The sequence below is a fragment of the Zeugodacus cucurbitae genome, chromosome 3, assembly GCF_028554725.1.
Source record: "Zeugodacus cucurbitae isolate PBARC_wt_2022May chromosome 3, idZeuCucr1.2, whole genome shotgun sequence".
Lineage (NCBI taxonomy): Eukaryota > Metazoa > Arthropoda > Insecta > Diptera > Tephritidae > Zeugodacus > Zeugodacus cucurbitae.
Window position 1 is genome coordinate 15,351,462 of NC_071668.1, and position 24,341 is coordinate 15,375,802.

Sequence of the window (24,341 nt, forward strand, 5' to 3'; positions counted from 1 at the left end):
CCCCAAGCTTCTTATACGCAGTCTGGGAGCTCTAAGGTAGGCTTTATTGAAATATCTACTGAATTATTATAAGAATCTTACGATCTCAGAAAAGAGTTTACTTGATATTTAATTTATAACATTTACGGTTTGGCCAAACTTTTCTTTGGATACTGTCAGTAATCCATAGGGTTAATATTGTACCAACCATCGGTTATATCATGCCTTAATAACTAGATAGTACTACTAGAGATTTTTTATTAAAGCTTTTACGAGTTTCGTAAGACCGAGTAACCAAAACAACGTGTGTATGTATGTATGTATGAAAAGCTCTTTCAATCCATTGGAGTTCCGTGCAAACGCTCCTTGCTGGGAATGCTACTAATCCTAAATGATGATTTGTAACTAATCCCAAATGGAGATGCGTATTGAGCCGGGTATATTCTTCTTCTTGACTGGCGTAGACACCGCTTACGCGGTTATAGCCGAGTCCAAAACAGCGCGCCACGTATCCCTCCTCCTGGCAGTTTGGCGCCAATTGGTTATTCCAAGCGAAGCCAGGTCCCTCTCCACCTGGTCCTTCCATCGGAGTGGAGGTCTCCCTCTTCCTCTGCTTCCACCAGCGGGTACTGCGTCGAATACTTTCAGAGCTGGAGCACTTTCATCCATTCGAACAACATGTCCTAGCCAGCGTAGCCGCTGTTTTTTTATTCGCTGGACTATGTCTATGTCGTCGAATAACACATACAGCTCATCGTTCCATCGTCTGCGGTATTCGCCGTTGCCAATTCTTAAGGGACCATAAATCTTCCGCAAAACCTTTCTCTCGAAAACTCCTAGTGCCGTCTCATCGGATGTTGACATCGTCCACGCTTCTGCACCGTAAAGTAGGACGGGAATGATGAGAGACTTGTAGAGTTTGGTTTTTGTTCGTCGAGAGAGGACTTTACTTTTCAATTGCCTACTTAGTCCATAGTAGCACCTGTTGGCAAGAGTGATTCTGCGTTGGATTTCCAGGCTGACATTGTTATTGCTGTTAATGCTGGTTCCCAGGTAGACGAAATTATCTACAACTTCAAAGTTATGACTGTCAACAGTGACGTGGGAGCCAAGACGCGAATGCGCTGACTGTTTGTTTGACGACAGGAGATATTTCGTCTTGCCCTCGTTCACCACCAGACCCATACGCTTCGCTTCCTTATCCAGTCTGGAGAAAGCAGAACTCACGGCGCGGGTGTTGTTTCCAATGATATCGATATCATCGGCGTACGCCAGTAGCTGTACACTCTTATAGAAGATTGTACCTTCTCGATTTAGCTCTGCAGCTCGTATTATTTTCTCCAGCATCAGGTTAAAGAAATCACACGAGAGTGAGTCACCTTGTCTGAAACCTCGTCTGGTATCGAATGGCTCGGAGAGGTCCTTCCCGATCCTGACGGAGCTTTTGGTGTTGCTCAACGTCAGCTTACACAGCCGTATTAGTTTTGCGGGGATACCAAATTCAGACATCGCGGCATAAAGGCAGCTCCTTTTCGTGCTGTCGAAAGCAGCTTTAAAGTCGACAAAGAGATGGTGTGTTTCGATCCTATTTTCACGGGTCTTCTCCAAAATTTGGCGCATGGTGAATATCTGGTCTGTTGTTGATTTTCCAGGTCTAAAGCCACACTGATAAGGTCCAATCAGTTTGTTGACGGTGGGCTTTAGTCTTTCACATAATACGCTCGACAGAACCTTATACGCGATGTTGAGGAGGCTTATCCCACGGTAATTGGCGCAAATTGTGAGGTCTCCCTTTTTGTGTATTGGGCAGAGTACACTGAGATTCCAATCGTCAGGCATGCTTTCTTCCGACCATATTCTGCAAAGAAGCTGATGCAAGCACCTTATCAGCTCTTCGCCGCCGTATTTGAATAGCTCGGCCGGTAATCCATCGGCACCCGCCGCCTTATTGTTCTTCAAGCGGGTAATTGCTATTCGAATTTTTTCACGGTCGGGCAATGGAACATCTGCTCCATCTTCGTCGATTGGGGAATCGGGTTCGCCATCTCCTGGTGTTGTACTTTCACTGCCATCCAGCAGGCTGGAGAAGTGTTCCCTCCACAAACTCAGTATACTCTGGTCATCAATAACTAGATCCCCTCTGTGGGTCCTACAGGAGTATATTGGGCATGCAAAAAGGTGGTTATTATTAAAATGCTACAAGGATGTACAAGTAATCTTTCCACTTACCGATTTAGGTTACATTGTCGAAGTAGCAGTCCTCGATCTTATAAAATAGGAGACAATTCGGATACCTGTTAAAGAGATTGAATAATTCATTCTTATTTTGTCTTTTATATCTTTACTTAATTTGATTATAACTCACTATATTTACTATATCTCACGTGTGATGTCACCCAATATAGCGATTTTAACTTTGTTGCAATAAAAGTTATTACAATTTTTTTTCATCGTGTATTATTACAAATTTCTTTATTAAATAAAATCTGGCATCTTTATTAGCTATATTTAGTTAGTTTCCAAACCATTATGAAACACCAGCGCCATCTACGTACTTGTCACTTTTTGACATTTCACTTTTTATTATTCTCTGCTTTTGGTCGATTGTCAGATATCACCAGCAATTTCGGTAGGCAGCGAAGTTTTTCGCAACAAATTTGGCCACCACGATAATTTTAAATACATTTCGAACTTTAAAAACTACGAGTTTTAAATAAAAACTAAAAAAATGATGAACGCTGTATCTCGTGCTTATCTCCGCGCTGGCAGCCAGACGGTCTCCAATGTGCTCAAACCAGCAACAGTGGCATCCGCTCAAGGTAAGAATGGGATCAGTGCAGTGTTTCCTTAAAGTTATTGCACAATCAAGTGATCTAGTGTATTAAAGGAAAGTGTATGCATACAACAAAAATTGAATAACAAGCTTAAATTGCATCACTTGTATGCCAAAGTAATGATTTATGGCTATTTCCTCAGGACTTACATTATGTAATGTTTTTTGAGGTTAGGCATAAACGTCATTCTAAAAACAGTGCTTGAAAACAAACTGGAGACTATCTACCAGCTTTTAGCCAATTTCTATAATATAAATAAGTAAGTGCAAAGTGGATAAATTAAAAACGTAAGCTTGATTTTGCAGTTCAACGGAACGCACACACTGACTTGCAGGTGCCTGACTTCTCTCCTTACCGTCGTGAGTCAGTGAATACACCCAACCGAAAGGATGAATCCGCTGAGAGTCGTAAGGCATTCTCCTACATGCTTATTGGTGCCGGTGCTGTAGGCAGTGCTTACGCTGCTAAAGGACTTGTAACAGCGTTCGTAAGTTCGATGAGCGCTACCGCTGATGTATTGGCCATGGCTAAGATTGAAATCAAACTTGGCGATATTCCAGAAGGCAAATCTGTCACATTCAAATGGCGTGGTAAGCCTTTGTTCATTCGTCACCGCACAGCCAGCGAAATTCAAACCGAACGCGCTGTTGCAGTGTCTACTTTGCGCGATCCCCAAGGCGATGACGTGAGTTGCAACCAAATAGTATTGTAAAAACAATCACTTACATTTTTTTTTATTCCAGCAACGTGTTATCAAACCAGAATGGTTGGTTGTGATCGGTGTCTGCACACATTTGGGTTGTGTACCAATTGCCAATGCTGGTGACTTTGGTGGTTACTACTGCCCTTGCCATGGTTCTCACTATGATGCCTCCGGCCGTATTCGCAAGGGACCAGCCCCATTGAATTTGGAAGTACCCGCTCATGTATTCCCCGATGACGGCACCTTGGTCGTTGGTTAAGCATGTTGCAACTTAGTTAAATAGAAAAAATCGAAGTGGAAAGTGTAAACATAATTTAGAACTCAATAAAAGCAGTGAGGCAAAATGTGATTCGACGATATGTATGATTAATTACATATAATATTATCTTCACTAAAAGCAAATACTATTACATTTATTATTTTAGCATTACTTTAATAGACAGAAAGCCAAGTTTTTTGAAGAAAAGCAAAAACTACAAGTCTGTATTGTATCATTTGATGTTATTCTACAAAATAGTGAGATGAAAGATTTTGCTATGGTTTCACAAAATAAGCTTGGAAGGTTTTCTTTGTGGCACTATGCTGGGATCTAACCCGGGACCTAGAATGTGGTATTATTTGAGTCTAACTGAACAAATAATAATATTGTGGCAGTTCTATCTAACCGAAAAGGACCCGAGTTTTTATCCGACGAAGGACTGTCCAATCGGCAGCATTCCTCAAAATTATATGGGTAATGTTTTAGCCACTACAACAACAGCATCAACCAAAAATCAAGATTTATAAAACGTCTTCATTTTATTTTCAAAATAAAAACAATTTGTACTGTGTGGCAACAGTCATACCTATTGTGAATGATATTACGAAAATGAATTGGAAAAACGGCAAAAACAAAGTCATATGTCATTCGATAAATGACAATTCAGTCTTTGTGAAATTTCAGGATGGATTGGAGCTTTATAAAACCGCTCATAGCGAGCCGTTATGGTTCCTTAACCAAAGCAGATATAGTTAATGTGGTTAAAGCCATAACAAGATGGTAAATAATATAGATAACTGATTTATAAGCTTTTATTTAATCGTAATTAACGATCGTCAATTCGGTGCGTAATAAGAAAATTTGCAATTCACTCGCAAATCAAAGATGGCGGCCGATCGGAAAAATTTTTCATCACCTGTGAAATAGGTTTTCTTACATTTTAAACATATTTATTATCATCTAATTTCAGTGAAAACGATTTTTTCGACGATGAAAGTAATTATGCCCAATTTTATATGGCATTTGCAGCTCTTGCTGCAGACAAATTGAGCCAATGCAAACTGGGTAAGTCTCGACAACGATTTTTCACCGAAAAGGTATACATACACAATTTTTTCAGTTACAGTAAATTCGCTTCAGTTTTGCGTTATGAAATCTCAAAGTTAACTAATTTAAATAAGAAATTAATATTATTTGTATACTTTTTAATGAGAATATTAAAATTAGTAAAAAAATTTCAAGAAATCATAAAATAATTTTTTGATACAGTTAACATTTTTATTGTAGATTACTGAATTGATAGGTATGTCCCGTTGTTATATGTTCGGATTAGCACAGTTTCACTGTGTATTTATGTTAGCGGTAAAAATGCTTGGTATTATTTTTATATATATACAAGTGTGTTTGTACTTTCCAAAGCAGCTGTTTACTATTTTGAATAGTTTCACGCGGGCGGCGGGAGGTGCTTAAAATTGCGATTTCATTAGCATATTTTTCTAATTCTCTTTTCATCTTTCATTCTATACAAAAACAGTTTGCCAAACACAGTTGCCGCAAATACAGGAGGCCTGTGCGGTGCTTATACGTTTCATACTACATAAATTGAGCAAAGTGAGTATATATTGTTAAAATCCGTTATTTTATATTTAATATAAATATGTTATTTTATTTCTAGGAATTTAAGAAAGTATTTTTTTAATGCAGGTAGTTGATAGTGTTTTTCATACATTTTATAATGGTGACTAATAGCTGATTTATAGAAAAAAAAATTCTTATTGGTTATCTTATATGAATATTATTGTCATGAATAATATATATATAATATATATACTATTCCTATTTATATTATAATACAATGTATATTCATTTAATTTTAAATTATAACAATTCCCACCAATAGTTAGTGGATAGTTTTTTAAGTTTGGTTAGTATAGATTATTCAATAATCATTCGTAAATTCAACCTTAACTTTAAGAAAATTTGGCTTTAATACATTTTTACACTTTTATTTATTCCCTAACAAAGATAACCAAGAAACCCAGCTACACACAATCTCTTAGAGATGAGATAAAATGGCTGTTACCCTCTTTGAAAAGCCTTTGCGAAGGTATACCAGCGCAACCCGCACCAAAAAGTTACACAACCACCACTTCTGGTGGCACTGCTTTATTGCTACAATTAGATTTCAATGTCGTAACCGCTGTATTAAAGGGAGCAAAGTATCCTGAACCCAATAAAAGCATAGTAACAAGTGGTGATAAGGAGTCTCCAAAGTCGGAGATTAAACGTTCGCGTTCTGATTTATCAACGGTTATATTTCAACAGTTAACTGCACCACTGGAGGCTGGAAAAATTACATGGTCACCACTAAGTGATGAGATCACAGATTGTGCCGTAAGTCGTTAATTAAAAATCATATTCAGTTTGGTATCTAATTAGCTTTATTTTAGGATATTTTCACCGTGGCGAATGTTGCATATTTGCAATCATTAAATGGTGCCGATGTTATACTAGATGTGTGTATTTCGTTACCCATTTTGGCACGTTACCGTGCAAAGTACCAAGAAACCATTGCGGCAATCAATACAAAACCATTGTATTTGCCATTAACACAATCCGATGCTACACAAATAAAGAATACACTTTCCCACATGGTAACGGACATTTCTATTCTATGGCAAGCTTTGTCATTGCCCGTCATGCAACCGCTTTCACCTAGTCGTATTACAAAACTATCCAATTGCGCTATTTCTGCACTCTACTGTGCTGTATTAACTTCGATTGCGAGTAGCGTGCTCAGCATGTCCAGCTCATCGTCCTCACAAAAGAGCCAGCAATCATCTGGAGGTGGTAGTGGCGCACAATCCAAAGAAGCTGATGAAACCGAAGAGCAATCACGTTTTATTGTTGATAAAGCATTGGAAATTTACACTATTATAGGCAACGTCTTCAAAAGATCTGCTCGTTCACATATATATCAGAACCACTTGTGTTTTGGCGCTTGGTTATTGGTTAGTGGCATACAAGGTGCTCTTGGTGCCTCTGGCAGCGGTAGTGCCAGTAGTAAATCGGCAGCACAGCAACTTGATGATGCCGCGAAATCTAAAACTCCAGTTGGCGCTACACAACGTCCACCAGATACACCATCCACACCAACAGCACGTGTTAATCTCTTCAAAGTACAACAGGGCTTCGGTGTACTAAATGCCGCAATAGCCAATCATTGCATTAAATTGCTGAGTGAACTAGTTGAAGATTTGAAAATTGAATCCACTTGTAACGATATCGGTGTTAATAACACCAATCAGAATTTACCAGAACCAGCAAGTTTCGATATATTGGAAAACTACACATCACTGCAGCGTTTGATACGTGTACTCAACACCGCCACACTGCATCAACTCTTCACTTTTCTCGCTACAGTGGCTTATCGTAAAGCGTGCGCACTTAAACGCGCAAACGCCAAAGATCGCACCGAATGTGAAGCCATCAGCTACTCGGATTCAACAACATACTTCAATGACACACTTTCGTGCTCGGATAATTCTGAGGAAGATGATAGCGAAAGTTATTTGGGTCATTGGTTCAAGGAAACGCTATCACCCGAGGGAAATGATGACTCGGCAAATGCGCAGGCGCAAGAGCGTAGTAATGAAACGCAAAAGTCTAATCTAGTGCCAGCTGTTGATGAGCCACATGAATATTTAGATTTGGCCGGACAAATATTTTGTTTCATGGAACAATTTTTCGCAAACAAACATGCCTATTTGCATCGCTATGTGAAAGCTGGCTTGAGCGACCAACAAATGTTACTATTAGCGAATATACTGAAAGATCTCGATCGTGATACAGCACGTGGTGAGGCTGAGGCATCCACCTGTGCCAAATGGCAAGCTGCCATGATACGTTTTTCAGGTGCGGTTGGACGCTATTTGCACAACTTAATATCAGCTTCATTGCTAAGCGAATCGTTGCAATCAAATTTACTACAACATCTCTCGATTTCGCCATGGTCAACAGATACCAATGCTTGGCCGTTGCAGGTATATCCAAGCACGCTATCAGTCTTGGTGCAAATTCTATTGTTGAAGCCAACACAAGAAAAAGAGGCCGCATGCCTCTCAGTATGGCATCGTTTGATCAATACACTTGTCGAAGGTGTTTGTTGCACTTCGGTTGCAAGTACCGCATCTGATGTTGACTATGAGGACCTTAATATGGAGCATGCGCAACTGCTGCTATTTCTTTTCCATTCATTGAACTTAATGCAAAAGAAAATGATATTGTTGCTAACAGCAGGTGCAGTGACACGTTGCGCTGAAGTTTGTCGCGGCATTTCGCCAGATAAGCCTGTACGCAATAGTCAAATAATATTGCTATCACGTTTGCTACTCTTCCTTGAGTATTTGATGAAACATCTATATAATGCGCCACCCGAACTGCTCGATCAAGTGCGCTGGAATTTATTCAGCATAACAACAATGCATGAGAATCAAAAAGTTTCCGATTTGCTTAATAGCAAAACCAAACTGACATCTTTCTGCCGCAAGGATATTGAAGAGAAATTCCGCAAGTCATCGTCGGACTATCTTTCAAGTAAAACTGTTATTGCTTATAAATATATTACATACTCTTAACTAATAAAACATTTTTATATTCGTTGTAGACATACGTCCCACATTTTATTCACTTACTGTGGTCGATCCAGCTGCTACTACAACACAACAGGAATTCAAACTTGATGGCCTGGCATGGAATTTCATACTATGCACGCCTGACAAATTGAAATATCCACTTTTAGTCGATGCTTTAATTGATATACTTTCCGTGACTGACATGTCACAAAGTAAGGTCACCTCACACACTTTGTGCGCTATGCAATATTGTTTCAGTATTTGTTGGAAATTACTACTTGGCTTGCCACCTTCCACCGTACACGTTGAATCGCTACTCGAGGATAAAGTGCCAAATTTGCACTCGTTGCTTTGGTCTATACGCTGTCCTATGTCTACATCGCATTATTTGATTGTGAACAGTCTAATCAAGCAAGGCATGTACACACAGTTTGCTGAAACGCTTTGGTCAAATGTCAGTGATCGTGTCAGCGATATTAGTTTCAGCTTGAAACAGACATTACTGGGCGTGGAATCATTTAACAATGCCGTCGATAGAGGTGAGTTTACTTAGTTTTACATATATCAAGTAGATTATGCTCATTCTTGTACTCTCTCTCTCTCTCTAGTAAACCCACGCTTATCGCATATCATACTACTCGATGCTGTTGTGGCGCATATGCAAGCTGCTGCTTGGGCCGCTAAAGAAGGCATTAAGCTACAACGCGCTGCTGCCAGTCGCAATAATAGTGGCAGCGCCAGCCCTAGCCTGCCTAGTGCCAACTCACCCATTACAACGGGCGAACAGGATGTATATTCTTCTTCGGAATCGTTGGATCAAAAAAATAAATCTGATTCACCATCTACCTTGCTACAAGAACGTTCGCAAACCAGTCGTGATCTACTATTGCTATTAATTGAAACCTATAAGATCGTTTCTGAAACTGTGCGCAGCAAAATGACATTACAACTTACAGACGCTACGCCCGTTAATGTCTTGAATCTTATCGTGCCGATTGTGAGCTCGAAAAATCCACTTACAACGGAACTGAAAGCAACATTCATAAAATTGTTGCCGAATCAGGATAAAGATATCATCAATGTCGAATGGCCGAAGTGCTTACGCGTCTCGGACGGTACTATATTCACCAAACCCAACTATCCGGTAGAGGAGTACACCTTAGCGGTGATTGAAGCGCATATTGCTGAGCTAACACGCTACAATAACTATTCGTTATTGAACTCACTGAAACACTGTATGAAGTCCATATTGAGTCTAGTTGATTTACTGCTGCCATATTGCAATGTTGATGTTGCGCCCACCACTGGTGGTACAAATGTCGGTTTGGATATAGAAAACGAATTGAAATCCATGCTTATATCGACCATGTTGGATGTGCGTACGGAGTATGTGTATGAGAAAGGTGAAAAATGCATGCACACACTGATGACTGGACATGATAGCAGTAACGAAGCACAACAGCTGCTTGTATACGAGTACACATTGAGACACTGTTACAAGATACTTTTAGAATTTGCGCGTGAATTACGTCAATCACAGGCAAACACGAGTAAGGTGATCTACAGCGAGGTAATGCTTTTCGCCGTACTAAAGACCATAACACAAATGCTTGAGAAACCCACTGGTGTCAAAGCAATGCATAATTTCTTCTATGTGAATAAAGCGGGTAGCATCGTTGAGCTGCTGTTATCCTTCACAGGCACTACAATGTCGGTTTGTTATGCCAAGAAGCTTTTGCAATTCGTCGAGAAACTATTTCAATTGGCCGAACAAGCCGATTGCAACTTTCCAATGGAGGATTTACTCAAATGCTTCAACGAATTGTCGTATTATCATGTCCCATATATAAAAGATTGGTTGAGTCATATTATTTATGGTCCCAGTTGCGCAACTGGCGGTTCCGATACCGTGGACAAAGTGCTTGCTAGCATACAACCCTCAAGCACACCGTCAAGTAATGCACAAACACCAACAAATATGGCTACTGTTTCAGCGATACCCAGCATAACGGATCAATTGGCGCAATCGTCCGGATTGGACGCAGAAGCTATGGAGACGGAAGATGATGGCGCAATAGCTTGCGCACCCACTATACAGGTAATAGTACAATTAGTAATTTCGAAAATATGAGCTCAATAGCTGTTTGTATTTTATTTTGTAGGCTGAGACCTTTAATCTTTGGCAAAATGTCGGCAACAGTTATGTGACAAATCAATCGGATGAAACATCTCAAGATGCAGAAGGCTGCGAACGCAACGGCGCGCTTTTATTAAGCGTTGTGAAATACATTACACACAGTAGCAAATCTCCAGCAGGTGTTGGCAAGATATTCTTCCAATCGCTAATCCAACTGGGACAGTCCTTGATTGCACCACCACAAGAGGCATCTGATTTTGCCGATATGCTACAAGTCATGATTATACTCGCCGATAAAACACAAGATTGTGGACACGCCATACTCTACAAAGCTACCATAGCTTGGCTTGAAGTGATTAAATTCCAAGTGCAAGAACGTGCTATAAATCCCAAGAACATCACATCGTTAGTACCAGCCGTTACGCTTGAGAACATCAATGCACTGCTTAAATACCTTAGCGAATTGTTGCAGAGTCTTGGCTATAAGGGTAGTAAAAGCTTGACACCATCATGGGATGATGATATGCAAACCGATTTGGAGGAGCTTATCGATGATTTGGGCATGGAAGAGGATGACTCATTTGTCGAGGATTCCGATGAAGATAGTCTCAACAACAAGCTCTGTACATTTTCGCAAACACAAAAAGAATTCATGAATCAACACTGGTATCATTGCCACACTTGCAACATGGTGAACACGGTAGGCGTGTGCTCAGTATGCGCACGTGTGTGCCACAAAGGGCATGACGTTAGCTACGCTAAGTATGGTAACTTCTTTTGTGATTGTGGCGCTAAGGAGGATGGCTCTTGTCAAGCGCTCAGTAGACGTGTGTCCTCGAGTGGTGGTGGTGCCGGCACCGGTGCAGACAGTCGTCAACTAATTGACTACAGCCAGAGCGCGTATGCCAGTAATTTGAACGCGTTGAATAGCAAGAAACGCGCACAAACACCACCTACACAAATCGCTACATACGCACAACGCACGGAAGTGCCCAACGAGCGCATTACTTTGCTAATGAAGTGGTTGGGCTCAAATCGTGAAGTTTTCCAAAATAGCGAACAATGGAATGTAATCGTGTATTGCATACTCGACTTCTTGGATGTGTTGCTGCCATCGATACGTGAAAACTGCGCACTATTCTCCATCGTTGGTTGTCACAAGCGCGCAAAGACTGCGTTAGAACGTTTACATGCGCCCGAACAGACTTTCCAAATCACCGATCAATTGATGGTGCCCACACTGGGTTCACAGGAGGGCGCATTCGAAAATGTACGCATGAGCTACTCGGGCGATCAGGGTCAGACTATAAAGCAATTGCTTTCATCTGGTCTAGTGCGACGTGTGGCATTGTGTTGTCTCTCCTCACCGCATGGCAAACGTCAGCATTTGGCGGTGTCTCACGAAAAAGGAAAAGTAACAATTCTACAATTATCGGCATTACTAAAGCAAGCCGATGCTGCTAAACGTAAACTTACACTCACACAACTCTCGTCAGCGCCTATACCGTGCACAGTACTCTCGCTAACAGCCAATCCGGCGAATGAGGACTGTTTAGCCGTTTGTGGTTTGAAGGAATGTCACATACTAACATTCTCTAACAGTGGCGCCACCAATGAACACATTGTCTTGACACCGCAGCTAGAGAATGGCAACTTTATTAAGAAAGCCAATTGGTTGCCCGGTTCGCAGACTATGTTGGCGCTTGTCACTGCAGATTATGTCAAAATCTACGAACTTTCTGAAGATTCTTACAGTCCAAAATACTATTTCCTTGTCGCGATTGGCAAAATACGCGACTGCACATTCGTTTATCAAGATGGCGTATATTACATGCTGATCATAGCCTCCTCTGGCTACATTTACTACCAAAAATTGGACGATCAGAGCTTAGCTAAGCATGGTGATTTCTATGTAACCAATACTTTGGAACTCAATCATCCACACATCAAAGATGTAAGCGGCCAAGTTGGCGGCGGTGGTGTGTCAATTTATTATTCCCACACACTGCAACTGCTGTTCTTCAGTTATTCGGTGGGACGCAGTTTCATGGCGCCGCTTACCGATGTCAATAAGGGTGTCAAGAGCATAACACACCTACAGACGGCACCGGCATCCAAGAACTCGTCTAAAGGACCGCCACAGCCATTGTGCCAATGGACCGAAATAACTGGACATCCCGGTTTAATTTGCTCTATGATGCACACCTCTAACAATCCGGTCATATTCATGTTCACACCAGAACGCATACTAATGCAGGAAATCAAAGCGCAGTCATCGAAATCACGTATTATGGATATGGTGGCCATACGTCATACAGTAGCCGGTGTAGAGAAAACCACACTCATACTCTTGTGTGAAGACGGTAGTTTGCGCATTTTCACCGCTCAGCCGGAGAACACCAGTTTCTGGTTATCACCACAAGTCCAACCATTTGGCAATCAATTGTACTCTTCAACATTATCCGCAAAATGTAATTCTAACAAAAAATCGAAACGCAAAACGACAAATCAACAAAAAACGATCGGTCCTAATGGCGCACCCATATTTCCGATTGATTTCTTCGAACATTGCACGATGCTATCTGACGTGGAGTTCGGCGGCAATGATCTGCTACAAATTTACAATAAGCAAAAACTCAAAACTCGTCTCTTCTCAACTGGCATGTTTGTAGCTTCAACTAAGCCCACTGGCTTTACGCTTGAAGTATACAACAACGATCCGAATACAGTAATTGTTGGTATACGCGTGCTGTTGGGCACACAGGACGCATTACGTGCGCCGCAAACCGTAACGGTGCTGGGACGCACAATACCCACGGTTGTACGTCGTGCACGCTGGTTCGATATACCGTTGACACGTGAAGAGATACTGCAATCCGATAAATGTTTGAAAGTTATCTTCGGCAAATCACAGGATGCCGAGAATGTCAGTATGCTGGATAGCATTGAGGTGTATGGCAAATCAAAAGATTTAGTTGGCTGGCCAGATGACAGCGATGATACAGCTGGTAACGTTGTAGCGGGCACCGCTGGCAGCACCACCGCTAACTTCAATGGACAACTCTCTGCTGCAAACTTTGGTGAGGGCTTCACTTCTATAAATAATTTAGATAAAATGGTCACAAATCTATTGGAAGTGCTGGACTATTCACTGAATTTGCTTGGCGGTAGTAATGTAGCGGCAACTATGAAACAAGAGGCTATCAAAACAGCAACCTCATTGCTGCTATTACCCACACCAAATCAAGTGCAAGCGCAATCGCGTTATGTTTTAGCCACATTATTCGGTAATCGCAACGCTTATCATTCTTACAAAGACAATGAGGTTATTCAGTATGTGAATACCGAATTGCAGGCGTTAAAGCTCAAATTAAATTCACCTGAAACGGTGCGCGATGTGGATCCAGAGGCCTTCTATCGTCTAGTCCTGTTGGTACGCAGTATTGCCATGTCACGCCCGCAATCACTTACCAAGATTTGTCTGGAGAATAAAATCGAACTCGTGCAAGACATACTACAGTTCGTAGAAAAGTTATATCAAATCACACCAAATGTAGACGAGCCGACATCGATCGTGCGACGCGGTCTTAGTCATACCGAAACTATTGTCCACTGCTTAGTAGAAATAATGCATGCATTTGCACTCTCCGATGCCGATCAAGTGGAACGCATGACAAAGTACTTCATAGACCTGCTGAAGAACGAATCCAGCGTTATAAGTCATAGTGCCAAGGAAGCCATTATATTATTGCTAAATCCACGTTTAAAACGTCGCAAAGTGGCGATTGTAACGCCGCCAGTGTGCTCGACACCAACACCCTCTAATACCACTGGCACAATTACTTCAACGAATCTAACATCGCTGGCAGTTACCGGCGCAGCTGAAGTGGCCGCTGAAGAAGTTTTGGAAGCGGCTGCAGCTGCTATTGGTGGTCCATCCGCTGCTGCAGTGGGTCGTAGTAATAGCGCTGAATTTGTGGATGCCAGTGCAATAGATCCACTGGCACATGATGCGGGGCATCAGCTTTTAAATCTGGAAGCCTTTATGGGTGGCGGCTTCCCACAACTTTTAGGTCTACAACAGGATGCCGACGATGAAGCAATTATGGATTTAGCGATTGCACTCAGTTTGCAACAACATGACGGTGAAGGTTTGCAATCATTGCAACAGGGTTTGGCAAATCTACAGGGCATGCGTAATGCCGGCAACTTACATAATTTGCAAGCACTTGAAGGCAATAATATTGGTATGGCAGCGAATGCAGCAAGTGTCTCAGCTGGTGGCTCCGATGATGAAGGCTCCAATGTGGCCACCGATGGTTCCACATTACGTACATCACCGGCTGAACCAGCCGGTAGTGGTGGCTCGGAAAGTGGTGGTAGCGGTGTAGAGAGTATTGGTGGCACATCTGGACGTAGCAGCACTTATGGCGATCAAGCTAACGCTTCGCCACCGCGTTCTGCAAATGCACCATCCAACATAAATATACCAAACAAATCGAACACAAATGCTGGTGCAGTAGGCGGCACAGATGAACCAGTGGCAAGCACTAGCGCAGCGGCAGCCGCCGTTACAAGCGTACCGAACGAAGAGCTGGTATCCGAGGATGAAAATCTAGCCAAGTTGCACGATTTGAGGTGAATTTCTAACATTTCTTCAAGTTTTTCAACCATTTCAATTTCTTATGCATTTCAAATAGAATTTCAATTTTGGAGAATATCATCCTCAATATACAAACTTTCGATAGCTGCAATGGTGTTCAAGCTATACCATTGATACAAGTAATACTGATGCTAACAACCGATCTGAACGGTAATAACGAACGCGACCAAAAGGTGTTGAATGAACTTTTATCAGCGCTTGTGGACTATGTCGAAATGGACTCAATTTCGAATACTTTCAAGGTGGGCAGTTAATTCTCTCGAAAGCGTTTAAAAGTACGATATATCTTAACACTTATTCGCTTATGTGTTTATTTTCTTCCAACAGATGAAGGATCGTAACGCTAAGAACGAAGTACGACTTGTGCTACTCTGTCTCTTCGGCGTCCTAATGGGAAAAACTAAATCCAAGCAAGCAGGTACTACATCTCCACCACATCAATTCAAGGATAATGCATCGTTTGTAGCCAGCACCACTGCTAGTATACTTAGCAATAACGGTGCATTTACATTCTCATTGGTGGTAATGGAATCCCTCCTCGAACACTGGAAACGTGTATCTACCGAACAAAGTGCAAATGGTAACAACGCAGTTGTTGCTGTTGTTGGTACGCCAAATGCTGGCGCCGCAACTACATCAACCAAAACGAATCTACTCAAACCGATACGCCATGGCGCTAAACCAGATATTTCAATGCTAATACCACACAACTACTTAAAAAATTATCCCGATATTTTCGATTCGTATGATGCTTTACTAACCGAGATTTCGGTGCGTTTACCATATCAAATCTTACGGCTTTCGGCCACACATCCCGGTCCCTACGATTGGTATCACAACTACTGTGAGAACATGACCTACACGCTGTGCGAATATATGATGTTGAATTTGAATGCATTGCTGCGGCGACAAGTACGCAAATTGCTGATGTACATTTGTGGCAACAAAGAGAAATTCCGCATGTTCCGCGATGGACACTCACTCGATGTGCACTTCAATTTTGTTAAGGAGATCTGCAGCCTATTTAATACAAAGGTATATATTGTTGTTGTTGTTTATTCGAAAAAAAATATTATACGAACATTTAATTATATTCTTTCAGAATTTAGTGCTTTCAAATCAATCTATACCGATCCTTAGCTACGACTCACTCGTCGACCTCACCGAACATTTGCGCACATGTCAGGAGATCAGCCAGATACGCACAGGCAATTGGCAAAAGTTCTGTCTCATACATGAAGATGTTATACCCGTCTTGATTGAGATCGCTTGCTATCAACTCGACGACGGTGTTTCACCGATACTGCTGCAATTGCTACAAGCGGCGCTTTGCAATAACACACAGGCCGTCAAACAACAGCAGCAGCAACAACAACAACAAACGCCAGGCACATCATCAAAATTGCGTGCTGAACGTGATAAATCCGAAGACATCGAAATTTCATTCGATTCCAAATTTGATCCAGCACATTGCAGCACATTCGTGCATCAGATATTCCGTTTTGTTTCAGATACTCTGTTGAATAAATTCGTGCGCATATTCCTACTGGAGACTAACATCACATCGATACGTTGGCAAGCGCACTCATTGATATTCGCCATTTATGAGAACTCCAATGACCGTCAGAAGGAGAAATTAATAAGTATTTTGTGGAACATGTGGCCCTTGGTACCGGCTTTCGGCAGACGTACCGCACAATTTGTGGACATACTTGGCTATTTGACGCTCAGCACCAAGTCAATCGTTGACAAGCTGCCAGAGTACACCGAGAAAGCGGTTGAGGTATTACGTCAACAGAACGACTTACTTTCGAAACATCCGAATGCACCAATTTACACCACACTTGAGCAAATACTGCAAATGAACGGCTATTATTTAGAATCAGAACCATGTCTTGTATGCAATAACCCAGAAGTAGCGATGGCTAACATCAAATTACCATCAATCAAATCAGATTCGAAATTCACCACGACAACAATGATCGTGAAATTGGTACAAAGTCATACGATTTCCAAAATGGTTGTACGCATAGCTGATTTGAAACGTACCAAAATGGTGCGTACCATCAATATTTACTACAATAACCGTACGGTACAAGCTGTAGTGGAGCTAAAGAATCGTCCGGCAATGTGGCATAAGGCGCGCTCAGTACCACTGCAATCGGGTCAAACTGAGGTGAAAATCGATTTTCCGCTACCCATAACCGCTTGCAATTTGATGATAGAATATGCTGATTTCTACGAGACCGTCACAGGTTCCAGTGAGAATTTGCAATGTCCACGCTGCAGTGCCGCTGTACCCGCCTATCCAGGTGTGTGTGCCAATTGTGGTGAAAATGTATTCCAATGTCACAAGTGTCGTGCCATCAATTACGACGAAAAGGATCCCTTCCTCTGTCATTCATGTGGCTTCTGCAAATATGCCAAATTTGATTTTAGCATATATGGACGTGTCTGCTGCGCCGTTGACCCCATCGAATCGGCAGAGGATCGCGCTAAAACAGTGCAAATCATACATTCTTCATTGGAGCGTGCCGATCGCATTTATCGTCAATTGCAAACCAACAAACAAATGCTCGAATTACTTATACAAAAGGTAGCCGAACATCGCTGCTCCGATCGGCTGGTGGATGACAACCTTGGCACGGTGCATAGCACTTCGCAAGTGAACAAAATCATACAGCTTTTGGCGCAAAAGTACTGCGTGGAATCGCGTAGTTCATTTGAAGAGTTGAGTAAAATAGTGCAGAAGGTGAAAGCATGTCGCAGGTGCGTAAAAATAATTTATTTAAAACCGTTATTTTTTATTAAACAAGTTTTGCATATCTCTACAGTGAATTGGTCGCTTACGATCGCAGTCAGCAAGATCAAACGCACAATTCTCAGAATATGGATATGCGTGAAAATTATGCCATCAACCGTTGTTACGGCTGCGCATTAGCCTCGACCGAGCAATGTCTCACCCTATTACGTGCTATGGCCTCCAACTATGATTGTCGCATAGGTTTGTATTCACAAGGTTTGGTCGAAGAGCTAGCTCAACATAATCTCCGTCGTGGCACACCACAAATACAAGATGAAGTGCGTAATTTACTGGTTCTGCTGACCAAGAATAATCAATTCGCGTGCATGAGTTTGTTGGATTTGATTACTGAACGTGTGAAAACCGCACTATTGGGCGCCATACCTTTAGCCAATTTGGATGCAGCCATACACCATGAGATGGTTTTGCTTGAGGTGCTGATTGCACAGGACGATTTTTGCTGGGAGAATAAATTGAAAGTGGTATTCGAGCTGTTCCTTGTCACATGTCGGTGAGTTTATTTTACCATTTATTATTAATAAGTTTTAATCTTCGATTTTACGTGGTCATTCGTCACTTCTGGAAGCTCGGTGTTATTGTAGCGGCAGAAAACATTTCCCAAACACTTTTGAGGAATGCTGCCGAGTTGATAGTCTTTGATCGCATATAAATCCGGTTACGTAGGTCCGACTGACGTGAAGTCTTTAGTCCCATAAAAATCCGGTACCATTCGGGTTAAGTAGGTCCGCTGACGTGAAGTCTTTAGTCCCATAAAAACCCGTATCATTCCGGTTACGTAGGACGGACTGACGTGGGACCGATAAACTTAGTCTTGGATGCTTCCGAGCTACGATAGTTTTTTACGCACTTTCTTGATCCATCACATCACTTCTCGCCAAAAAATTTTGATTTTTGTGTAAATTTTACGTTTTAAGAAGTTATCGAAAGTAATAAATAAACTATATAATTATAAAACATTGAACTAAATCATTATTCCTTATTATAGCGCGCCACGTGGACCCGCTGTCTCTGTAATTCAACCATGTTTGAGAATAATGCAAGCCCTCATTTGTCCTACAATACCGACAAGTAAAATAAATCGCGATTTAAGCCCATCACAATTATCTACGATCACCAGTATTGACGGCCTTACGGTCAACTTCAACAAGTGGTTAAGTGGTGACCAACAGCACTCATACGAAGCCTGGAAAACACGCATGCCAGCCAACACTGCAGCAAAGACACGCAACAAAGGCTTTACAAGCGCCGGAGGAAATGCTGCAGCTACTGCTGCTGCCACCGCCGCCTCATCCATACTCCCCGAGGACCGTATGTTGGCCGCAATGCTACAATCGGTGGTCGAACAAAATACTGGTACGAATAGCATCAATGTCGCAATGCCCGCAACCGAGCCGACAGATTCAGCAAAGAAGAAACGACAATTAGTGCGAGAATTCTATTTGTCTGAGAAGTATGGACGTCGCTGGCGTAATCGTGTACTAAATAAAGAACGTATCAATGCACCACTAGTGCTGAATGCAAATTGGTTACAGCCCATTCTATTCAATACTAATTCACGTTTCGGTCGTCAATTGGCCTGCTCACTCATCACTTCGTTGAGTCGTACACATGAACGCAAACGTGAGATACTGAACTTGTTGACCGGCTTTCTTAAGTATGTGGGTGAGGCAGGTGAAGCAAGCGCAGAATTTTTGGCGCTGTACCGTGCGCTCGCCTCCGACACACCGTGGCGTCAATATTTAGCATTGAAAGGTGTACTTGTAGAGGTCTCGCAATTGCTAACGGCAGAAATTGTTAAAATACATCGGCTGGAAGAGACCACCCTATCGTCGGACTTATCACAAGGTTATGCGTTACGTCAATTTGTAGAATTACTATCGCTTTTCCTTGAGAGCTCTACCATACGCCAGGCGTACAAGACACGTCTACTGGGACCGGTACTAGAGGGTTACTTATCGCTGCGCAAATTGGTTGTGCAACGTACGCGTCTAATCGACGATGCACAAGAGAAACTGCTGGAAATGTTGGAGGAAATGACTAGCGGTACCGAGGAGGAAACGCGCGCATTTATGGAAATTCTAATCGATACCGTTGAGAAGACGCGTATGAATGATATTAAGACACCGGTATTTATCTTTGAACGACTCTACTCCATCATACATCCGGAAGAGAATGATGAAAGTGAATTCTTTATGACACTCGAGAAGGATCCACAGCAAGAAGATTTCTTACAAGGACGCATGTTGGGCAATCCATATCCCTCAACTGAGGTGGGACTGGGTCCATTAATGCGCGATGTGAAAAATAAAATTTGCACTGATTGTGAGTTGATAGCGCTGCTGGAGGATGATAATGGCATGGAGCTCTTGGTTAATAATAAAATCATCAGTTTGGATCTACCCGTTAAGGATGTCTACAAAAAGGTGTGGTTAGCAGAGGGCGGTGAACGTGACGCTATGCGTATTGTGTATCGCATGCGCGGTCTATTGGGCGATGCCACTGAGGAGTTTGTTGAGACACTGAATAATAAGAGTCAAGAAGAAGTGGATACGGAACAACTCTATCGCATGGCGAATGTATTAGCCGATTGTAATGGGCTCAAGGTGATGCTCGATCGTATTGGCAGTTTACAGAACATATCACGAACGCGTGAGCTGATACAAGTGCTGCTGAAATTGTTCCTTATTTGTGTAAAAGTGCGCCGTTGTCAAGAAGTGTTGTGTCAACCGGAATTGGGTGCGATCAACACGCTGCTTAAGGTATTGCAAATGTGTCTACAATCGGAGAACGATTCTATACAATCGTCAGTGACCGAACAATTGCTGGAAATAATGGAGACCATACTTTCGAAGGCGGCTAATGATACATTAGACTCGTTTTTGCAATTCTCATTAACTTTTGGCGGACCCGAGTATGTATCGGCATTGATTTCATGCACCGACTGCGCGAATGTACGCAACAATCCATCGGTATTGCGTCATCTTATACGTGTGCTAGCGGCGCTAGTTTATGGCAATGAGGTGAAAATGGCATTGCTGTGCGAGAACTTTAAGGTGAGTTCGTGAGAAAAAAAATTCGAAATTTTAAATTTTATTATTATTATTTCATTATATTGATCCATACTTCATTGCAGGAAATTCTCGATTTCAACCACTTTGATAGCGAACGCACACCCGAGGAGGAATTCAAGATGGAACTATTCTGCGTATTGACCAACCAAATAGAGCACAATTGCATTGGTGGCACACTGAAAGACTATATAGTTGGTTTGGGTATTGTCGAACGTGCCATCGCCTACATTACAAATCATGCACCCTGCGTTAAACCAACACTACTGCGCACAGACTCGGATGAATTGAAAGAGTTCATTTCGCGTCCCAGTCTTAAGTACATACTGCGTTTCCTCACTGGTCTCGCTAGCAAGCATGAGGCTACCCAATTGGCTATCAGCAAAGATATTATACCAATCATACATCGTCTCGAGCAAGTATCCAGCGATGAGCATGTCGGTAGTTTGGCTGAAAATCTACTAGAGGCTTTGTGCACTGATGAAGCGACTGCCACACGTGTGCAGGAAGTACGCGATTTCACACGCGCCGAAAAGAAACGCTTGGCAATGGCTACACGTGAAAAACAGCTGGACGCACTTGGCATGCGCACCAATGAGAAAGGTCAAGTGACCGCCAAGGGCTCGATACTACAAAAGATTGAAAAATTACGTGATGAAACTGGTCTCACCTGTTTCATATGCCGTGAGGGTTATGCCTGCCAGCCGGCCAAAGTACTTGGAATCTATACGTTTACGAAACGCTGCAATGTGGAAGAATTTGAATTGAAATCACGCAAGACTATCGGTTACACCACTGTGACACACTTCAATGTGGTGCACGTAGACTGTCACACATCGGCTATACGTTTGGCACGTGGTCGCGATGAATGGGAACGTGCTAGTTTGCAAAATGCCAATACACGCTGCAATGGTTTGTTGCCACTTTGGGGCCCTGACGTGTCCGAGGCCGCTTTCTCGGCATGCATGACGCGTCACAGCAGTTACATGCAGGAGAGCACACAACGTTGTGACATTTCCTTCCCCAGCAGTATACACGATCTCAAAATGTTATTGATGCGCTTCGCATGGGAACGTAGTTTCCACGATGACGCCGGCGGTGGTGGTCCACAATCGAATATGCACTTTGTGCCCTATTTACTCTTCTATGCAGTATACTTATTATTGTCCTCTCGCTCAGCAGCACGTGATTGCAAAACGCTGATTGCATACTTGACCGCCGCGCCAACCGACAAGTGGTTAGAATGTGGTTATGAGGTCGAGGGGCCGCTGTATATGTTGACCATTTCGTTGGCATTACACAGTCATGAAACTTGGAATAAACACAAGTTGGCGCACCTGAAACGTTTGATAGCTGTGGCACAAGCGCGTCACGTCTCACCGTCTGTTTTATGCAAAGCATTGCTTTCGCAGAGTGATCGCCAGACCAAGGATTATAGCGTTTATCGTCCGTTTTTGATGATGTGGGCACTGATCGATTTGATTTATAGCGTTCTCTTCAAAACGGTCAGCACACCGAAAGAGGAGGACTGGTCAATTTCACTATTCGATTATATACGTAAGAATGACGAAGCTATGCTAAAGTCAACCGATACGATTTTGCAAACTTTCACCGATGAATATCTACCGTGCACATCTTTCGGTGAATTCTGCGATGTAGCTGGTAAGTGAAATGAATTACAATTATACGTTGAGCATATGAACAAAGATTGAGAATGGTAATTCTCATTTCCTATACATTCATCTTATTGAGTTAGTCACAATCCTCTCCTTATGGAATAAGTAGTGCTCAACTCCTTCCTTTATTATTTCTCTCTTATATTATATTAAATATATATGTTTAATGTGCTTAAAATATTGATAAATTATATTTCTTTCAGGTCTGCTGCATTTGATTGAAAATCCCGACGGCTTTATTGATGAGGTTTTGGCTTCACTGCCCACAACTTCGACCGCTTGAATTAATGAGAATATACTTACACAATAAATTTATTAACCAATATGCTTCTAATTATCTATTGCAAGGCATAGCATTGTAGCACTGAATTCAATAATTTGCTTAAAATGCGTTCATCATACACAATGTTACTGAATGTTTATTGCAAATTTAATCTCAATAAATCTTAGCGTTCCATACTTAATAAATCTTGTGTTTTATTTATAAATATAATTCAATTATTAGGCTGTTAATCTTTACTTCGCTTTGGGTTCTTCAGATGTTATTTAAAATGTTATATTTATGTTAAGTTAGGTTAGGTTAAGGGGTAGATCTCCGCAGATGCAGAGAATCTCACTTAGACAGATTCGACTGTCCATTGTGACACCCGGAAAACTACTAACGGATCACTAAGACTCTTATGATGCGAAAAAACGCTAGGACTATGTAATAAAGCTCTTAAGTCGGCTAATGTCCAGTCACTTCGCTGGGATCGCCGAAGATATGTTAAGTCTGGTGAATGCTGGACATTGATGGAAGAAGTGCTTGGATGATTCCTCTTCGCCTTCCTCCAAACAGCTTTGGCAACTAGCGTCTGACTTCAAAATGACATATTTACTTATTTAAAATAATAAAATAAAACAAAATTAGAATAAAAAAATAGTAAAAAAATAATAAAATAAAATAATAATAATAAAATAAAATAAAAAATAATAATAAAATAACAGGAAGGATAAAATATAGAAAGAATAATGCAATAGAAAAAAAAATAAAACAAAATAAAAAATTATAATAAAAAAATAAAAATTATAAAATAAAATAAATAATAAAATATAAAAAAAATAGAAATATAAATAAAAATAAAAAAACAATAAAATAATAAAAAATAGTAAAATAAAAAAATTATGAAATATAAAAATAAAAAAGAACAAAATCAAAAATTATAATAAAATAATAATAAAAAATAAAATTAAAAAAACAATAAAATATAAAAAAATAGTAAAATAAAAAAAGGAATAAAATATAAAAGTAATAAAAAAAAACAAATAAAATTATAAAATAAAAAATTATTATTTGTTTGATTTCACATTCTCATAAAGAGGACGTTAACCTCTTTTCCCCGAATTTCTTCGTACCCTCCTGTATGCGCCAATGTTTTATTAGTCATTACTATTGTGAATGTACTTTCGCTAAGAAGAAGACTGTTCTCTATATTTGATCGGTATTCAGTTCAGTTGATTTTACTAAAGTGATTAATACTTGTTAATTTTTTAACAAACAATTTAGTGCGTTGTTATATATTTG

The 24,341-nt window shown here is 41.2% G+C and overlaps 2 protein-coding genes and 1 long non-coding RNA gene across 3 annotated transcripts; 2 read left to right on the plus strand and 1 right to left on the minus strand.

The window, feature by feature from the left end:
• Positions 1-2,560: 2,560 nt before the first annotated feature.
• LOC105218341 (cytochrome b-c1 complex subunit Rieske, mitochondrial) lies at positions 2,561-3,918 on the plus strand. The gene is made up of 3 exons (XM_011193880.3): positions 2,561-2,798; positions 3,119-3,498; positions 3,557-3,918. Exons 1-3 carry the CDS (start codon positions 2,708-2,710, stop codon positions 3,773-3,775), a joined length of 690 nt encoding a protein of 229 aa, XP_011192182.1. The 5' UTR covers positions 2,561-2,707; the 3' UTR covers positions 3,776-3,918.
• A 481-nt stretch (positions 3,919-4,399) lies between these two features.
• On the plus strand, positions 4,400-23,245 carry LOC105218342 (protein purity of essence). The gene is made up of 15 exons (XM_011193881.3): positions 4,400-4,555; positions 4,746-4,840; positions 5,310-5,386; positions 5,801-6,169; positions 6,226-8,371; positions 8,442-8,948; positions 9,018-10,507; positions 10,572-15,184; positions 15,247-15,451; positions 15,537-16,244; positions 16,312-17,978; positions 18,044-18,523; positions 19,019-21,086; positions 21,167-22,763; positions 22,981-23,245. Exons 1-15 carry the CDS (start codon positions 4,461-4,463, stop codon positions 23,058-23,060), a joined length of 16,197 nt encoding a protein of 5,398 aa, XP_011192183.2. The 5' UTR covers positions 4,400-4,460; the 3' UTR covers positions 23,061-23,245.
• On the minus strand, positions 22,987-24,265 carry LOC128920180 (uncharacterized). Its single transcript, XR_008470294.1, has 2 exons — positions 24,125-24,265; positions 22,987-23,654 (listed from the first exon to the last, which is right to left on the minus strand). It is a non-coding gene; the product is annotated as an uncharacterized LOC128920180 (long non-coding RNA).
• Between the last annotated feature and the right edge of the window lie 76 nt (positions 24,266-24,341).